General features: G+C 35.3%; 1 protein-coding gene across 2 annotated transcripts in view; it reads left to right on the top strand.

Annotated features, from left to right (window-relative positions):
* LOC149409833 (polyamine-transporting ATPase 13A3-like) overlaps positions 1-20,748 on the top strand; it is a 56,282-nt gene that overhangs the window by 12,145 nt on the left and 23,389 nt on the right. Inside the window, exons 2-8 of one of the 2 annotated variants that reach the window (XM_089649269.1) lie at positions 9,096-9,368; positions 11,142-11,309; positions 13,861-13,925; positions 14,140-14,252; positions 15,651-15,807; positions 17,239-17,443; positions 20,147-20,384. In XM_089649269.1, coding sequence (XP_089505395.1) covers positions 9,240-9,368; positions 11,142-11,309; positions 13,861-13,925; positions 14,140-14,252; positions 15,651-15,807; positions 17,239-17,443; positions 20,147-20,384 — 1,075 coding nt within the window. In that variant the 5' untranslated portion in view covers positions 9,096-9,239. Of the gene's footprint in view, positions 1-9,029; positions 9,369-11,141; positions 11,310-13,860; positions 13,926-14,139; positions 14,253-15,650; positions 15,808-17,238; positions 17,444-20,146; positions 20,385-20,748 lie in introns of both variants that reach the window. The other variant, XM_089649268.1, reaches the window with a different exon arrangement.

The raw sequence follows: 20,748 nt of genomic DNA, 5'->3' as shown, positions 1-20,748 counted from the left end.
ATTTGTAAGTAGGTACTTATATACCTGAGTACTTAATTAGAAATGATTTATTTCATGTAACATTTAAAAAAAGGAATTATATAATTTTCCCAGCAAAATGTCACTATATCACTGACAATTCTTTTTTCAAACTTTCTACAGGCAAGTTGGTACCATAATATTGATTATTCCGATTTGACAGCTCGCAGTGGGAACCACTAACATGCGAACTCTGTGGGAAAGGAACGAAGCAACCGCAAATGGCGCGAAAGGCGGCTTGCAGTTTTGCTTCGTTTCTTTCCCGTAATTCGTGGCTCGGTTCGCGTTTCGGTACGCAAATGTACACGTACCGTAACGCATGTCTGGAATCCTACAAAATCAGGCCTGTCGCGCGGCTACCCACTCTACCAACGCCACTGTTATGCATGGAAATGACGTTGAAATTTGAAAATTGATTCGTTAACCTATAAACAGAAAAGAAACAGAGAGAACTATTAAAAAAATATGACGCCAGAGTTCACTGTTCGATAGTTTTTATAGGGATATGCAAGTAGTTTTCCTACTTTTTTTACTTGAAAGGTCTTAATCTAAATATTATTTAAACACAAAACTAAGTAAATTCCCTATTTTAGTGGTCTAAAGATGTTAAAAACTAGCTGTATCACGCCACGCATTGCTGTGGATCAGTCTGCGTGTGTAGATATAGAAATGATAGCATGTGTTGCTTTTAAGTGCAACAGATGGTGCTGTTTTGAATCAAAGTTGTGTCAAAATTTCAAAGCAATCGGCGAAGAACTTTAGGAGATTTAAGATTTTAAACAAACGAACATTTACATTATTATTTAAATAGATAGTTACGATTAGTGTGTATTTCTTTGTGGTAATATTTAGAACCGCACATAATATAATACGATTATAAACTTATATTTGTATAAATAATCTTATCTTTTTTTGTTTATATTGCGCTTTGTTGCTAACCTAACACCATACTTGGCTATAATATTTCTGTTTACATCTAACCGCAAGCAGTGGAGATTCGTGGGAGTTCAATTCAACCTAAGATAAAAAATGGAGAAAAAATTCAATCACATAAATTTATTTATACTGGGTTTTCACTTTTTACTGACGGCCGACATAGTCCAGTGGTAACGCATTGGACTGCCATTCCGAAGGTCGCGGGTTCGAACCCGGCGTGCGCAAATAAATTTTATTTGATTAATTTGTGTTATTTCACAATTAATTAATTAAAATAATATATAGTATATTTGCGGCACGTTCCAGAGTGGAAGATACTACCAGTATCGCCCTGGTGTAAGACCACCATTCAGAATTGAAACGTTGCTCCAAATGGCTTTAGCCGTGTTTAGTGACTAGATCTGAATAGCCAGGTACTTCCCCACCTTCCTCTTTCCCTTCCCCACTTACCTTCAGCCCCACAACATCCCCCAATTGGGGATGCCATAGTCTCACTGGCTCCAGACGGGAGCAGTTGGGACTCTTGTGAGGTATTCACTATAAAAAAAATAAAAAAAAACTTACTCAAAAATAATTTTACTATAAAAACTCAGCTAATATACAAATAGGTATAGTAAATAAAATTACAAAAAACCCCCCATTTAAAATATACACGGTATCTACTTAAAATTACAAAATTATGTAAAAACTCACTCAAATGACAAATAATACAATTGGTACATGTATATTTTTTTTCTGAATCTGTATAAATTATTAACGAAAATGTCTACTTCAGCACACTCTACTTTATTATATAGACACACATATTTGGCTCGGAAGGTAAAAATATGCGATATCTAATGGTATGTATACGTCATATGCGAACCGAAACGCAAACCGAGCCACGGATTACGGGAAAGGAACGAAGCAACTGCAAGTTGAGGTTCAGTTCGGAAGTTCGGCTCGCGTATCTATACGTAGCATAATATGATATGAAACATGCTATATATATAATACTGTTGTGTTCCCACGAACATATCTCCAACTCGTCGTGGAAGGAGATTATAAAGAATAGGTTCTTTGTGTAAATCAGGGATTTATTAATACTTCGCGTATTACAATGGTGACTCGATAGTCGACCTAACTAGGAGCTGGCTAAATGAGATCTGAAAATACCAAATTTGTCTGGGAGCATTCTAACTGGTCCTGGCGACTACTGGCTACTAGCTGCCATCTTGCGGACTTCCTCGCAAGCTCTATGCACTGCCATCTATGAGTGCATCTGTGAAGCTCTTAGCTAACTTACTTCCCAACAAATACATATAAATTAAAGTTTCTTTGTTTATTCCGCACGCGGTCCTACAGCATTCATCCGATAGCGATGAAAATATAAAATGTTGTTCTTATTAGTGCCAGGAGTGTTTTGAATGGTAGAAAAAATCGGGGACGCTCGAAAAGAAACGCATTATCTCTGCACTGGATTGAGATACGGACTCGAATTAAAGTCGACATTATGTAGTTTTTTTAACTGCAACAGTGTGGATTTCGTGGTACATGCGAATGTTAATTTAATGGTAGAAAAAGTGAGGAATGCCCGAGGAAGAAAGAATCAAATAATTGTAATGAAAGAGGTGTAAGGAGAACGTATGACTTGAAAGTGAATGTTTGGAGAGGTCGAGGACGTACGAGGAAGACACGGCACGAACAAGTGAAACAAATATTTATTACAATGCAACAATATTATTTCCACCTTAAGGCGAAACTTAATGCCAAATCACTATTTTGATTAACCTTTATAACGAATTGGTGTACATTATGAATACCAAAAAATATGCTTTAGATAAATTGAAGATTTTCCTATCGCTTCGCTTGAGTAGAATACAAATAAAAATATAAATTACTCAATAAAAAAATATAAATGCAAACAACTAAAAAATATATTTTTTCAATAGAAATGTATGAACGCGTAAAGGAAACAACTTTAAAAAATACAGTATTATAGCTAAGATTATCTGTGACAGTTTCACTTGATTAACTTTTTTGCTTTCTTACAAAATTATTTACAAAATAAATAAAAAAGCAGTTTTTTGCTTGAAATCGAACGTTTCTTTGACTCCGTTTGTCAAGCGATTTTAATGCCTATTACCTACGATATAAGGTATACCAAGAATGTACACATTTTTGGTTGTAGCTTCCTCTTAAAAAATGTGAAACATGCTAATGCATCTTCAGCACAAGGAATTGAGAAAATTTATTTCAATATTAGACATAATACAGAACAAGATGACCGTGGATTTGTTTTATAGATCAATCGATTGCTTTCTAATTTTAGTGTATTAATCTCGAAGTATTCACGGCGTACGTCGTATGATCTAAGATGGTCATGTAGATTGTAGACCACACTTGAAAGATAACAACATATCTTGGCCTTTGAAACAATCGAGCACTTTTTTATGATTCTCTAAATCAGAGGTTCCCAAAGTGGTCTATATGGACCCCCAGGGGTCGATATCGGCATGCTGGGGGTTTATGTAAGCGAGAAAAAAATTTGGGGGTCCACGAGATTCAAATGGGGGTACATACGAGCGGACCCCCATTTACCTCAAGTCAACATTTAGGAGTTCCGTAAATGACACAATAGACCTAACACAAATATAATAGACTGAGAAATTACTTATTTGATAATTGTATTTCGTAAAATTGTTAATTGAGGTATATAAATAGAGTCTACGTTCCTTTTCTAGTCAGAATTAATATGTTCAAGCAAAACATTGCACATTGGAAACCACGAATTTTCCTTGTTTTTGAAAAATGTCCAGGGTAATAATGACGTTCAACATTTAAATGCACTTCACACAGACTTCAAAACTAAGTTCGAGGACATTTTGACTATGGAAATGGAACGTTGAAGAATCGTATATCATGTGACAATACCTCACAAGGGTGCCCCTGTATACCGCCACCCGATTGTTGGGCAGGCAAGGGAAGGGAATATTTTTACCAAAAAAATAAATGATTATCACATGGGACGTTAATAGTTTTAGGAAAATTCAATATTCGGCAGGCAGGGGGTCTACGGAAAAAAAAAATTTGGCAAGTGGTCTACGGGGCAAAAAAGTTTGAGAACCTCTGCTCTAAATAGTATAAAATAAAGTCGCTATCCGCGTCTGTCTGTTTGTGCGCTTAGTTCTTCTAAACTACGCTACGGATTTTGATAGGGTTTCCACTATCATTTAGAGAATTTCTTTCGGAAGGTTTACATATATGATACATGCACATTATATTTATAGAAAGTAGAGAGAAGTCGATTTTTTATAATCAAGACGTAAAAATATATTTTCGGGCACTACGTCGCTAACGCTGGATAAAAACCTTGTCACTTAATCAATTAAATTTGGATGATTTGTATTTTTGTGTAGCGCCGGTTTTATAAAAAAATAGTCTCAAGGGTGATGCGTTAGGAGTTAGGACTGTTAGGTGTTAGTTATCGTTAACAATGTTGATCAATCGTTGACAATTCGGCGCCTGGATTGGATCATCATCAATCATCTCTAAATAGTATAAAACAAAGTCACTAGCCGCGTCTGTCGTCTGTTTGTGCGCTTAGTTCTTCTAAATTATGCAACGGAGTTTAATACGGTTTTTACTGTCATTTAGAGAATTTCTTCCGGAAGGTTTATATATACAGGATTTTCCAATAAGAGGTGTTATTTTGATATTCAATCGTAAAAGATCAGTGGTTTCGTTGCTTGTGTGGCACGTAGCGCCGTCTTGTTGAAAGTAAACGTTGTCCAGATCAATACCATCCAATTCCAGCCATAAAAACTCATTAATCATCTCTCGATAGCGCAATCCATTCACCGTAACTGTTGCTCCAGCCTCATTTTCGAAAAAGTAAGGTCCAATGACTCCGCCGGACAATAAACCGCACTAAACAGTCACACGTTGAGGATAGAGAGGCTTTTCAACAATAACTCTTGGGTTTTCCGAGCCCCAGATGCGACAATTTTGCTTGTTGACGAAGCCACCGAGGTGGAAATGGGCCTCATCACTCAAGATGATTTGCATTTGATTCACTCAAGTGAATTTTAATAATTTCAATGCGTTATTGAAGCGTGTATCGTTCCATTTTTATTAATGGCGTAGTTTTTACTTGTCAAATGTCAAAAAATGACAGCTTCAAAAGTAACGTCTACCGAGATAGAGTGCTATTCAAAATAACACCTCTTTTTGGAAAACCCTGTATATATAATACGTGGATATTATATTTATTAATTTCCTTATTGTGCCCGCATAGTGCCACAGCCTTGTACACACCAAACGCATAGCTTTCATTACATAGTTGCTGTGATAGTCTGTGCAGTTTAGCCGGTAGCTTCTATGCCGTATTTCCCTTTGTTTTTTTAATCTGTTTTGACCACAGCCTGAAAAATGAAGAAAAACCATGATTTATCAGCGTATATACATATCCGGTTAACCGGGAATTTTCGGGATAACGCCGGGAATTACAGAGTTTTTGCGTTTTGAATTATGTCGGAAATTTATGTACATTTATCTTTATTATTCATGCACTTCATTACTTGTGTAGTAAAGCCGAGATTATCACTCTATTAAGCAATAAAAATTATACATTGTTTATCAAACTGGCACAGTCATTCTGACCATATAATATTTTTACTTTAAAATCACAATGCGCGTGTACTATAATATTTATAATCTAAGAAAAAAAGGAAAAAACAATTGGCGTATGAAATCAGTTATTCGCCAACTTGCAATATGTAAACCTTAAGTACCATTCCGTTTCTACTTAAGGATAGGAATTGTCCTTAACCTTATAATTTAGATTTATTTTGTGTCGCTGTCATCCGAGAGAACTGGATTCAAATCGTTAGCGAAAAGTTATTTTTTAGGATAAGGACAATCCCTTATCCTTAATTAGAACCGGAATCGCCCTAATTGTTGAAAAAGTCATTCAATTTAAGGTTAAGGACAATTCCTTGTCCTTAATCTTAATTAATAATTAAATTTCAAATAGTTATCAACCGATCAATTTGAATTGAAATTTTTGAGTAATCAACTAGTCTTATAAATATTTAATTTATAATGTGTATATATATACGTTTGTATTGTAGTGTATTTTTCGTGATAATATATTTACTAATAAGTAATTAGTAATCTATCTGTGTAATCACACAGCGAAGATAATGTTAATTATTATCTGAAATATTTGTCTTTACATTGTTTATAATACTAAATGTTTCTATTTGATTTAATAATATTATCTTTTTCAAATCACAGAATTAGAACAATTCATCAAATTTCAATGTTAATTTCAAGTTCTGTAAATGTCCTGTTCGGTGAATTTGATGAATCTCCGAAAATACTTCACCGATTGCTTTGTAATTTTGACACAATGTTGCATTCGAATACGCGTGTGTTTTTATATACCTATATTATATAGATGTCTCCTGTGACAGGTACAAACATGCTTTTTAAAAAAGCGCCATCTGTTGGACGTAAAAGCGACACGCTCTATTGTTTCTCTATCTGCACAGACATACTGAGCCGCAGCAACGCGTGACGGGGTACAGCTAGTAATAAATATATTTATACACGCATATCTGCAAATTTTGTAATCTGGCAACACATCATTTTTTTCTGTGAATTCTTACAGCACGAGAGTCTGAACTGCCACCGGGGCCAGTGGAACTATGGCACCGATGTAGGAGATGGGAATTTATTTTTGTTTTTTATAAAATATTATTTTAATAATTTTTACGTATGTTGAAAAGAATGTGACCTTAATTGGGTACCCCGTTCTAAGGTCACATTGTATGTGGTCTTGTGTGTGATTTATAAATTTGGTCAGGTTTTTTGTAATTATGTTAATTTTTTTAAAGTTTGTTATAAAATTACAAGAGGAAAATTATAAAGCATTATCTAGAAGAATAACATAACATAATATAAGCGTTAATCTTTGTTAGGTTGCAAATTGATCACTAAACACGGTTAAAGCCATTTCAAGCAACGTTTTGGTTTTGAATGGGCAAAGTTATAGATGTCGCTGATATTTTCGTTTTAAATCTAGGAGACACATTCAAAGTCAAATTAGTTCAGCGCTTTTTAGTAATTGTAAATAACGAGTAAGCAATCATATTTTACATAACCTTCTTATTAACTAACTAGCGGAATGCTTCGCTATTGCCAATGTCTTTCTCTGGCGTCTCTGACTACTTCCACCACTCACTACTGTATACCACAATGTTACTGTTAAAAAACTACATTATATCTACCTTAATTAGACTCCGTATCTCATTCTGGTGCAGAGATATTGTGTTCAGTATTCCTCGGGCGTCCCCGACTTCTTTGACATTAAAACCACCAAATCGTCATCAAAGAAGGAATTTTAATGAAAAATTGTTGATTGTCGTAAAAAGTTGAAAATTATGGAATAACTTGCTTATGCATTGTAAATCGTCATAAAACACTGACAATTATTGAAAAATATGCTTCAACACGGTAAATCGTCGTAAAACAATGAAAAAAAAACCTGTTAAATTGTCGTTAAACATGAATAATTATTGACAAACATGGTGAATCCTCCAAAAATATATCAAATTATTGAAAAATATGCTTAAACATGGTAAATTGTTCACATGAATAATTATTGAAAAACATGGTGAATCCTCCAAAAATATATCAAATTATTGAAAAATATGCTTAAACATGGTAAATTGTTCACATGAATAATTATTGAAAAACATGGTGAATCCTCCAAAAATATATCAAATTATTGAAAAATATGCTTAAACATGGTAAATTGTTCACATGAATAATTATTGACAAACATGGTGAATCCTCCAAAAATATATCAAATTATTGAAAAATATGCTTAAACATGGTAAATTGTTCACATGAATAATTATTGACAAACATGGTGAATCCTCCAAAAATATATCAAATTATTGAAAAATATGCTTAAACATGGTAAATTGTTCACATGAATAATTATTGACAAACATGGTGAATCCTCCTAAAATATATCAAATTATTGAAAAGTGTGCTTAAACATGGTAAATTGTTCACATGAATAATTATTGAAAAACGTGGTGAATCATCCTAAAATATATCAAATTATGCTTAAACATTGTAAATTGTTCTTAAACATGAATAATTATTGACAAACATGGTGAAATCCTCCTAAAATATATCAAATTATTGAAAAGTATGTTTAAACATGGTAAATTGTCCACATGAATAATTTTTGAAAAACATGGTGAATCCTAATATATATCAAATTATGCACGTGGTAAATTGTCGTAAAACATGAATAATTATTGAAAAACACGGTGAATCCTCCTAAAATATATCAAATTATGCTTAAACATGGTAAATTGTCCATAAACGTGAATAATTATTGGCAAACATGGTGAATCCTCCTAAAATATATCAAATTATTCTTAAACATGGTAAATTGTCCATAAACATGAATAATTATTGAAAAACACGGTGAATCCTCCTAAAATATATCAAATTATGCTTAAACGTGGTAAATTGTCGTAAATCATGAATAATTATTGAAAAACATGGTGAATTATCCTAAAATATATCAAATTATTAAAAATACGCTTAAACATGGTAAATTGTCCTTAAACATGAATAATTATTGGAAAACATGGTGAATACTCCTAAAATATATCAAATTATTGAAAAATATGCTTAAACATGGTAAATTGTCGAAGAAAATTAAAAAATATGGAAGAAACATTTCTGGCACTAATAAGAAGAAACTTTGTAATTTTCAACGATATCGGTCGACTACTTGCGGGCAGACAAGCGATATAATGACGAACATACGCAGGCTGAATTTTTATAAAGAGATCCTTTTGAATTTAGAATTTTTTATTATACGTATATAAATTGCAGGGATTTTTAAAGTTAGTATGGTAATAACTCAACAAGTTACTGTATTTTATGCTTTATTTTTAAAATCTTTTTTATTTATGTCATTCTGTTGTTTTCAATTTAATTTATGATCTTTATTTAAAAGCTTAGTAGGGCGTTAATAAATATATAAATCATTTCACTGGTTCCAGAGATTAAGACTCTTTTGTGGTGTAACATAAAATTAAAATATGCATTTTATACTGTCTCATAAAAAGTGATAAAGTGAAATATTAATGTGCGGCTGTGAATGAATATGACATCACTATGACGTGAAGTCTATCGATTTGTGATTGTGAAATTCCATCTTTGAGAGATAGAGTGATCGTGGCGGAGAAGTGAGGTGAAGTGGAAGATCAACCATGATGCCTTCTTATGAGGTAGACGACGAAGAGACTCCTCTCTTGTTTGAGAGACGGGAGAGGAGATACCAGGAAGTCTTGGATACGCAGACCATAGCAGAGGATCCTGTCACTTCCGACGGAAGAAAGGTTTGTTTCATTCACCTTTCACAGGTGGGATTTGTCTGCAGTCCCTCGTCATTCTCCTTATCATCCTGTTCCTATCCTCTTCCACGCAATTCATCCACCTCTTCTTCGTTCTGCCTCCGAGTCGCTTCCAATGAGAAGGCTTGGCTGTTTGATTGAGTATTGAACCTTCCTACATAGGAACTGAAGTTGACAACTATATCAACCTCACCAAATGCCGAACGGGTAGGACCTACATTTATTTCGTATATTAACTGCTCTAATGTCATCCAATTTCAGTGAAATGCGTATATGTCCACGTTTGTGTATCGACAACGAGTTTATCTGCCAAATTTCAACTCGATCGGGTGTCGAGAAGTGGGTCCTGAAAACATAGTTATATTTTAAAATGACAAGTACACTTGCATTTGATGCTCGTCATTTTGAGGAACGTTAGCTCTCCAGGGTTAAAAAATATTATATATGTTTGTTAATAAGAATTTCTTACTTCATCCTCTTGCTTCAAGTAATCTTCATTCACAGCTATAATATCTCTCTCAAACACAATGACTTTGGACTTGCCTACGTCCACCATTAAATCACTCTACATACACACACTGCATTCATCTAGACACGAGAGATTGTAGATCTTCCTTACTGAAATTAGCAGCGCATCGTCAGGATACCACAGCCAACATTTCATCATCTTCCGTCCCTCAGGCTTTTCTGTCCTAGGCTCAGCGGTCTTCGTCCATAGCAGACCTAACCTCTCCTCACACAGCCCATAGAGTGGCTTCTCCCAATTTTGCCTGAGGCGGCCAACTGGAAGTCTCTCGCAGTCAACCGCAGAAGTTTTGTTATTTTCAGTGGATTTTGGTTTTCTGGCATTCTCAATTTCGACTTTTCTTCATAGAAATTGAGAGTATTGTGCAGCTCTTTATTATTTTCTTACATTAGCTCCACACAGAAAGCCCTAAGGAAAATAATTTTCCTCAGGGCCAATGTCATCTTCGAAGATGCTGTGTGGAGGGTCTTTTCAAGGAAAAAAAGGAGAGGAGTTTCTGGGAAGGAGAACGGCGTATGAAAGACGTATGAATTCATCCCTCTCATTGCGGTGCAAGACGGTTGGAGTCAGCCAGCCAGCCTCTCCCGCTCCGGTTCACTGGCTGTTGGTGGGCAGACGCATCTGCCGCCAAGACCGGGAACCCCTGCCAAGTCACCAAACGGAGTGAAACATTTGAGGCGACCTATGGCTGAGGTGTTAGTTATCCAGTGAAAGGCTACCCATGCCTGGCCCTCAAATAAATCATTTCGATTTGTCCCAATATTTAGCTCGTATTTCCTTATAGCATCACCTTTCTGCAGAGAGAATGCAGCACACCGCTTGCTGCACCTATTCTACTGTCAATTTCTCCGTCTTCTTCTGCTACACATTCTTTTTCACGACACTTCAGACTGATTCGTTGATGGTTGGAAAACTCAGCTATCATGGCGAGCATTCGTTTCTGTGTTCCCGCTGGTTATCTCCGTGACCGACAGCATATACTGTTCTAACTCCCAGCCTGCAAGGTTAACAAGCCAATGGTCATTCCGCGCCGGTGGGGACAGCAATCTTGCTGTTGAACAGAATCAATTCGGATATGGACATATTTATTTATTTAAAAGTCAATTATGTAATTCTCCGTACATAACAAATTAATGTATTAAAACAAACATTTTTTTTTATTGAAACATACTTTCAGATTTTATACGAAATATGTATTAGGTTTTCTGACAATGCATTATTGTTGTTTGTAGGTTATCTACGGATACCGCGCGTCCCGGGTGAAGGCAGCGATGGCTTGGACCCTGTGCGTGCTGACGCTGGGCCTACTGCTACTCGTCTTCCACTGGAAGCCAACTTGGCGCCTGTTCGCCACGCACGCCAGGTGCCCGCTCGCCCGCGCCACCAGACTGCTCATTGCCGTAAGTGGATATCTTTATCTGTTACTTTATCTGTGATGAAGATGACAACAGAAGCAATCTTCCCAATATGCCATCTCTTTGTTTCCTTAAGTAACTAGCTCGAGCACGGGGGCTTTTTCGTAGCCAAAGTTGTGTTAGGCTGGAAGTACTTTACAGAGCCTGCAGACTAATGTTACGTGGATGACTGTAGTACTGTCTATGATAGCTTTTTGTTTGACAAGCTCCCAAAGGATACACAAACTCTAACAGCTCGGAGGGATTTTGAAAGGACGTTTTCTTCGAGAGGGTATCCTCTTGGGGCAAGAATAACCTAGTCAAATTTAATGTTTTAAAGACACAATCTTGTCTGATTCACTGAACATGACAATCTGGTCTTTTTCAACGGATGCAATCTTCCCAACATTCCTTCCATTGATATACTTGGTGTAAACTTAAGTGACCAGCTCAAGCGGCTTCCAGAGTTAAGTTAGCCTCTCAAAAGCTGGACTGGGCATACTGTGCACACAGGGCCTGCAGATGCTTTGATTGTACACAACTGCTGACCCTGTACAAATCAAATGTGCGTTCTACTGTTGAATTTTGCAGCAGCTTACGAACTGGAACCCCGAAATTCTTGAAAAAAGCACCAGAAACGGAAACGGACAGTTTGTTTGATAGATTTCCACTCCAGAAACGGAAGGGTTATGCAAATGTATATTTTCAAAGCGCTGTAAAACTGAGCCCGCTGTCTGGTAAGGAATCGATATAAACCTAGTATTACAGACCCCGTGCAGAAAAAGTAAAGTCCGCTACAGTTTGCAGCACAGCCATTGTTGGACTTTTCTGCGTAGAGTCTTTGGTTTATTACCGACCCAATGGGACGACGGCCTGAGTCATTTTTCAAATAATTCCACTTAATGCACAATGTACTTAGGAGGAAACCGATAATAATAATTTAATGTTATGAACTGCAAACAAGATAGGGATAACAGAAGTCACTAGGCAAACTATTAATATCCTTCCAACATTAGTGTATTATCTACTTACTTTGTTATCGACTATACAAAAAAAAACTAGACAGATGTATTAAACTTAAAGACACTGTAAGGATTGTATGTTACCAATGTACATATTTTATACTTAAATCATTATGTGTTATGTAACTAGCTGTACCCCGCCACGCGCTGCAGTGGCTCAGTCTGTCTTTGCAATAGTGCCTGTTGCTTTTACGTCTGATTCCGTCCAGTTCGTTTGAAAAAAACATCAAAGATTATCAAGAATTCTGTAAACTAATGAGAAATAGAAATCAATTTATTACACTTAATTTAAAAAAAACACAAAACCATTATATTTAACGAGCCATAAAAAATTACAATCACCTCCCTTCTGAATTGCGCTGTATTATAAACCATTCAAAACAAATAAATAAAATTAAGGCGATGCCATACGTAGTAATGCAAAATCATGTGTTTTTGGTTTGAAAATTTGGTCGCCTAGAAATGTTTCAGTTATTTTATTAAATACTGCGAGTAGAATACATCTTGACCTTTTAAATAATCGAGTATTTTTTATTATTTTTATAAGCCCAGAAAAAAATAATGTATAAGGCCTATGAAAACTGCTTTAAATTTTAAAATCTCCTACTTGCGAACCCATTTTCGGTTATGATTTTATTGTATAATGTGGCAAATTAAGTTATTTATAAAATGATCGAAAAAAAATTAAATATTTATGCCTGGACATCCTCAAAATAAAATAAAAGGCACTTTTTGGCCATGTTTTTTCCTTGCATAAATCAAAACAGGCGGATGGTGTTAAGTGGGAATTTAAACCTTATCGCCATCTACGTAAGGGTTGTTATTGATAGCGGCTCAATTTAAAATATTACACGACGTAGTGCATCGCCTAAACACTTTAAGTTTTTAAGTTCTTAAAAAATATATGTTATTTTTTAAGATAATATCTATACATTTGTTATGCCGAAACGGTAATTATATTAAATTCCCTCGATAGAAAAAATCGCAAAGTAATCTCCGAAAATTATTTAAGACACGTTTTGTTATTTTATTTAATGTTATAGGCATGAAAAAATTCACAGTATATCTTTAAATTCAACTTAAGAGTTTGTTAAGAGATTTATGTTCTGAACGATTTGTGTTTTATTAAATATTTTCACCATTTTCGCTTAATTATTATCGTTTTTTTAAATTAGCGCGCTCTCTCTAACATTCGCGTTTAATTAATAATATAATCGAAATAAACAATAAAATCGGGCCCCTGACCTTGTAAAGATTGACCATACCTGATAATATATATCATTAGTGTTATGACGAATATATACTTATCCTGAAAAAGCATTATTTTTAATATGGCACATATCAACATAAATTTTCCTAACAGTATCATATTTTGGACAGTTTTTGTATTATCAGTAGTGCCTCCTATATTTGTTTTGTTTATTAGAGAAGATACAATTTGACCCATATTTTTAATCTGCTTTTTTAGCAATATGTTAAAAATGTGAAATGTTGATTACTTTTTATTGTATTTATGATTTATTTTTTCTTTTCAGGAAACATACCAAAGTAAATGCCGAACGTATCATATCAAAGACGTAAAAATAGTACAAGTTAATAGGTGAGAGAACCGTTTTCATGCAATAGTAATGATTATAGAAAATATGTTGATTTTATTCAGGAATTCCTCAAGGATTTGGTTTCAGACCTGTTTTAAATTTCTGTTTTACAGTTTCTTTTTTACTCTTTAAATGATTTTAAATACTAAAATATCAGCACTATCTATATAAATGAATTATTGGCCTAATTTAAATTACGTTTTGTCTCTTTTTCAGCGATAAACCAAGGTCTAGTTATAAACACATAAATTACAATGGGGGACAAGGAGACATACAAAGCAAGACTAACAATTCTGTTAGGCTTTACCTGGAAGATGGAACTATTAAAGGTGATTATTATTATTTTTAAAACACGTGATTAGATTGTTTGTGATTGATTATTTTTATTATAGTGGTAGCAGAAATTGGGGACGCCCGAGGAAGACATGGCACGATCAAGTGAATCAGATACTCGAGTCGGGTCATGTCAAGAGTCAGAATAATAGAAGAGTATGTATGAATGTGAATGAGGCAAGAAGTGTGTGCCAAGACCGAGTTGTTTGGCGGTCCGTCCTCTCTGCCTACCCCTGCGGCGTGATGGTTAGTTAGTTAATTATTTTTGGTTGGTTAGTTAGTTTATTATTTTTATTTATGCCTTCCATATAGATTAGAATGAAAACCAATGTCGCCACTGTTATTTTTAAGAAGATGGAGCAAGAAACTTGGAGAGTCAAATTAAGAAGAACCGTGAAGAGAGGGGTATTTTTGCAAAACTGACTTATTCCAATTTTTATCAAATTTCACATGTGAATGAAATATTAAAAATAATATATTTTTACACAATATTTATTTTCGCAATACGATATTGCAAAAGCTACTTATGGAAAAATAACTCACAACTGACTGTTTCTTGCAAAATCGTCAGTTGTATTCCATCCACTATTACTATCAAAACAGGCTTATTCCGTTTCAGCCAATAGAAACGGTGACAAAATGGCTTATTCCGTTTCAGCCAATAGAAACAGTGACAAAATGGCCGCCTAGTGGAATTGTATGAAAGTTGCTGTCAGTTGCGTTTCAAAATCAGTTTCAATATATTCCAAGACGGTTGGTTGCAAAACAGGATTATTCTTACAAAACAGACTTATCCCAAACATAAATTGTATATATCTTATTACTTTTAAATGTGTTTATATTTTAAGGTTCAAATTGAAAATTATTAAAATAATCTATTACAATAAAATACACAGATATAAAATCACATATTTGATATCATATTTTGGTACCGGAATCAGTTTTTTTTTTGCGATTTTCCATCATTCAGATGGAATATGTCAGTTTTGCAAAAATATGTAAAAACACAAGAAAAACCAGGAAGAGCCAAGAAGAGGAAGAAGTAAACAAGGGGGAAAAATGCTCAATCAGTACCTTTAATAATAATAATAATGATTGGATTATTTGTATAGCGCCGTTTTTGTGAGAAAATCACCCCAAGGGCTTTATTCCTGTGCATGCTCTATTTCAATATTGGCTTATTAGTTTGTCATGTATACCGGTCGATTAAATTCCAACCTCCTTCCAATCCTCCGAGCATGTGCTCCAAGTCCTAACAAAACTGAGCAGCCCTGGTATGCCGGCCGCACCAGGACAGGAGTGTTCTTGGCTGGGATGATACATTCATATCATGAAAACTAATGTATGCTCTTAAACTATTTTACCTTTTCATTAATATCTGACGATTTTTCCAGAGGTGACCAGCTACAAGGTATTCAGAAGCAAGAAGACCACCTTCATATGGGACGAGGGGAAGAGTCGGTTCCTGCGGATGGTAGGTCTGGAGAAGGCCACGGCTTGCATCGATTTCCACAATGTACAGGGCTTTCCTAAAGAACAGCAGGATAGGATGTAAGTACCGGTATCCCATTATCTTCTTATGGTGACCTCTCCTTGGAGGTTGGCTGTCATTGGGGCAATCCTCACCCTACCTGGCGTCCGTCTTCCTCTATCATTTCTTTAACAATCTTCCCCTGGTCTTGTTTGAAATGTGTTTAAGGACCAGATCTGAATTTCCAGGTACTTCTCAATCATCCTCTTGTTCATCTCCTTCTTATACTACTACCTTCAGCAAACCTCTCATAATCTAAACCGCTTTAGACTGTTGGGGCTGTTATGCAGTATTCACACAATAAGAAAAAGGTTAGAAAGTACCTGGCTTTTCACATCTGGTCACCAAACATGGCTAAAGCCATTTAAATCAATGATCAATCTATTTTTCTTTTCTGAATCTTTTTATTTCACTGTTTGAACATTATTTTCTGAGCATACTGAAGTCCTGTTTTAATATCACTTTTTTCCTTTTCGTCTGTCTGTAAAAAAAATTTAAATTCCGTTTCAAGATGGCGGACGTTTTACTGGTTCAGTAAAGATTATTTTTTTAAATGTGATATCGTCGTGTTTATTTGGACTTTCTTATTTGCATTTTTTCAACTTTGTAGTTATTTTATATTGAGTGACGTTTCTTTCTACAAATGGTATAATTCCTTATTTAAAATAACGATAAAATGTTACCTAAAATATATGGTTTATACTTAAGTAGGTAGGTATCTAAGTACCTACTTACAAATCTTATAATATCAGAGGAAATTTTTGCGTTGATTTATTAATAGGAGAAAATCATAATTAGATTTAGGAAGTATGTTTACGAGAGATTAAAAGGCTAATATATAAATTGAAAGAAGGGTAAATGCAGGTAACTCCATTAATGGAGGACTGAATGCAGTTGGCGCTAACAAAAAATTATCCAAACAAGCGAAGCTAGCAGTCCACAACGGAGTGCTGGTACCTACCCTGATTTATGGCAGTGAGGAAGGATGAAAGTAAACTGAATCCTGTAGAAATGAGATCCCTGAGGCGTATGTGAGGTAAAATCATGTATGATCATGTGAGAAATGTGGAGATTCGCAAATAATGCAAAGCTGAAGTAAGCGTGACAAATAAGATTAAGAAATGGACACTTAGATGGTTTGGGCATGTAGAGTGAATGAATGAAGAAAGGAGTGTAAGGAGAATATATGACGTGGATGTTATGTTAGAAGAAGTCGGTGACGCCCAGGAAAGACAAGGCACGATCAAGTGAACCAGATACTTGAGTTGGGCCATGTCAAGAGTAAAAATAATCGATGTATGAATGTGACCGAAGCAAAGAGTGTGGTTGCCAAGACCGAGTTGTTTGGCGGTCCGTCCTCTCTGCCTGCTCCTAGTTAAGTACTTTTTTGGACGCGAGGTCTACTGTTCACAGGACTACTAGTTAACATTGTTTCAATTTTCTTTTTTCAGTCGGCAAGTGTACGGCACCAACGAGATCGACGTTCCCGTGCAGAGCATCCCGACGCTGATCGTCCTGGAGTTTTTCAACCCGTTCTACATGTTCCAGGTGTTCAGTGTGGGTGTGTGGCTCTCCGAGAACTATTACTATTACTGCGTGGCCATTGTGGTGATGAGCGTGTTTGGTATCACCACGTCGGTCATACAGACCAGGAAGGTTGGTTGTTTTTACATTAGAACTGGTTTTGTTACCTGAACAATTATCCATTGGAACTTAATAACTCAACCCTTACCTCTGTCAAAGAAATTAATGACCTGGGCATCATTTTAGACTATAAATCAAACATTATATCCCATATAAATTAAATGAATAGAAACGGAATGAAAATGCTTTAAATATTTTGATATGATTTGAGATTTTCACTGCCAAAAGTATTTTTGGGGTATTATGCCGTGTTCAAAATTTTGAGTAACCATTTTCCTAAGACACATTAATTATAAACTCAGATCGAAGAACTATATCCAACTTAATATTTTGTTCAAAATTGTAAATGCTAGTATAGACAGCCCTGATTTACTAAATTACATTTAATTTCTGTTCTTTATGACATTAGGAAGGGAGTTAATTGGTCTATGAGACCTTTGGCCAAAACTTGTGATATTTTGAGCAACTTTCTGAGTTCCATTTCTCTAAGCTTGAACGGATTCAATTCAATTGATAGCGTATGCACTGTTTTTCAATTCTATGAGCTTCTTTAGTCTTCCTCTGTTAATTAATTAGCTAGTAATTTTACATAACGAATATTATTAAAAACAGTTGTGTATATTTATTTATTTTGTAAGAAACAAACAGCTTTTATATAATATACAATGATAGATATAAATATACAAGTTAACTGAAGTCGAGCCACAGAAGTTTCTTATGTTAAAGTGCATTAACCTTTTGAACGCGTTAATTTGCTCCGTTTTATCTATACCCGTACGCGGTACATATTTTCAAATACCTATGCATGCAATTAAATGTCAAATTCTAGCATTCTGGCATGATTTATTGGACTATATAGACAGAACAGATTATTCTCCACAATATGAAAACAAATCCTCGTGTGTCAACACTCTTAGATGTTTATAAAAACAAAAACATAAAATTTCATACAAAGACGTACCGTATCTTTTGAATGTGGTCCCGCCATTCACTCGGCGTCATAAATAAACCACTCTCGGTGTGTGTGTACTTAGGCCACTGTGTTTATAGACACAAGTGGGACACCATGATCACTTATCATTCTTAGTTATGAAAAGTTGTGAATGACAAACTAGTACTAACGCCATCCGTTGACAAAAATGTAAACTAAAGGACTAAAAGGCGCGAAGAGGCGCACTTGGTTATCGATCTTTTTTTATGAAATACAATTTTATTTTTGAGAAATTCTTGTAGATGTCAGCATCGTGATGGTTCTACAAATGTCCAAGTGAGCAAGAAATACATTTATGACGAAAGAGAGCGGGAATATCGGCCGTCAAAGTTGCCGTATCAACTGTTGATACAGCCGCGTGTGAGTATAGACTTTTTGCCGTAACAACAGTTGATACGGCCGCGTGCAAAGAGTTAAAAATGAAGTTTTAGTATCTTAAAATTAATTTGGTTTTAGGAAAGGGAGAGGAAGGGGAAAATAGGAAGAGGATAGGAGATGCTCCCGATACATTCCATGCTCTTATATTAATAATCAATCGTACGCATTACTTCATATCGATATTTCTTTAGGTTATTACCAATAATGTCAATGCTGTAAAATTTTGTATTATATTGTGCACATATACGAGGAATTGGGGAATTTTGTCGAATGTTTGTTCTACACGAGGGTAGATAAAATAAATCAGATTGTCGGGTTGATCTAGACGGAATATGAAGATTTATTAAATTGGTAAGTTCTGGTGAGTCCAGACCATTATTTAGGATTTTAAATAATAAGATTTGATCAAAAATTAGACGTCGTGTTTGGAGGGAGTTAAAATTATGAAATTTAATGGATTCGGTATAATTTGAGAAGTGTAAGTTTAGTTTATAATTTATGTGTTTAAAAATTTTTTTTTGAATTCTTTCTATTCTTTCGATATGGGCTTGGTATAAAGGAGTCCAGATCGGTGTACAGTGTTCCAGGTGCGGGCGAATATATGAGGTGTAAAGGGAATATAGAGTGTTTATGTTGTGGAAGGGTTTTGCTATGCGAATTATAAATCCCAGCATTTTATTGGCTTTGTTAATGATGTCATCAGTGTGTTGGATAAAGTTTAATTTAACATCTAGTGTTACCCCAAGGTCCCTGATATATTTTACTTCATTGATGTGTGTGCCGTTTAGTGTGTATACAAAAGATATTTTATGTTTATTACGTGTAAATGTTAATTTGTTGCATTTTGCGATGTTAATAACAAGTTTGTTTAGTTCGCAATAGACAAAGAGACGATTGAGGTCCTCTTGAAGTTTAATGCAGTCGTTGATTGATTTAATAACTAAATATATTTTTTTATCATCTGCATATGCTAGGTAATTAGCATGTAAAAAACATTTGTGAATATCGTATGTATATACATTAAATAAGTATATTGACAGTTAACCGAAGCTTTACTGACAACCAAAGTGGGCACGCTAATTAGGTGGGCTTTGTCTACCGGCTGTTGGAATATTTTATATTAATTGTAGACCGTTCTCGCACATATCTCTTAACGCCGCCTGATAACCGTAGATGACGGATTTAGTCAATATCGTATTGATATTGGATTTTATCGATTGACCTTTTATAGTCAACTATCAAGGGAATAAGTACTATGACTAGTGTGCTTTTGAGAGCTATGTAGACTATTTCCTTGTCAATGATAATCCAACTTTCTGTTTAATGAATACTTTATCTAACTTCAGAATCAAACCAACCTAAGATCGACTGTCCAGTCGCGAGGCCGAGTCACGCTAATCCGCGGGGTCAGTCCTTCCGCTGCAGCCCCAGACCCTGGAACGGCTGGGGACGAAGGCGAGGAAGTGGACTCTGAGCAGCTGGTGCCCGGAGACCTGATTGTGATACCGGCGCACGGCTGCACCATGCACGTGGACGCGGTGCTGCTACATGGCAGCTGTATCGTCAACGAGAGCATGCTTACCGGTTTGTTCATTGAATTTTAAATAATTAACTAACCTTCACGCGGTTTTTTTTCGCAGGGGTAGGCAGAGAGGATAGACTGCTACACTACCTATCTCGTCGCACACTTCTTACTTTATTCATATTCACACGTCATCTTTGAAATGTCGATGACGTTTCCATTGACTAATACACAATACACTTTTTAACCGTTTGATTGCCAATCGTCGACTTTCGTCGATTCGTGTTTTAACGAAGATTGCCGATCGTCAATTTCCGTCGATTGCGTCAGTCGTGTTCTGATTCGCGCGTACGTCGGGTGTGGTGCTGCGGCGTTGGTAAATATTATTCTAATATTATCTTAATAGTTGTAAGATCGTAGTAAACT

This window comes from Hesperophylax consimilis, chromosome 29, assembly GCF_061612785.1.
Source record: "Hesperophylax consimilis isolate HC1 chromosome 29, BYU_Hcon_1.0, whole genome shotgun sequence".
Taxonomy (NCBI): Eukaryota; Metazoa; Arthropoda; class Insecta; order Trichoptera; family Limnephilidae; genus Hesperophylax; species Hesperophylax consimilis.
The sequence above is the reverse complement of the archived record's forward strand: the minus strand, read 5'-3'. Positions and strand labels throughout refer to the sequence as shown.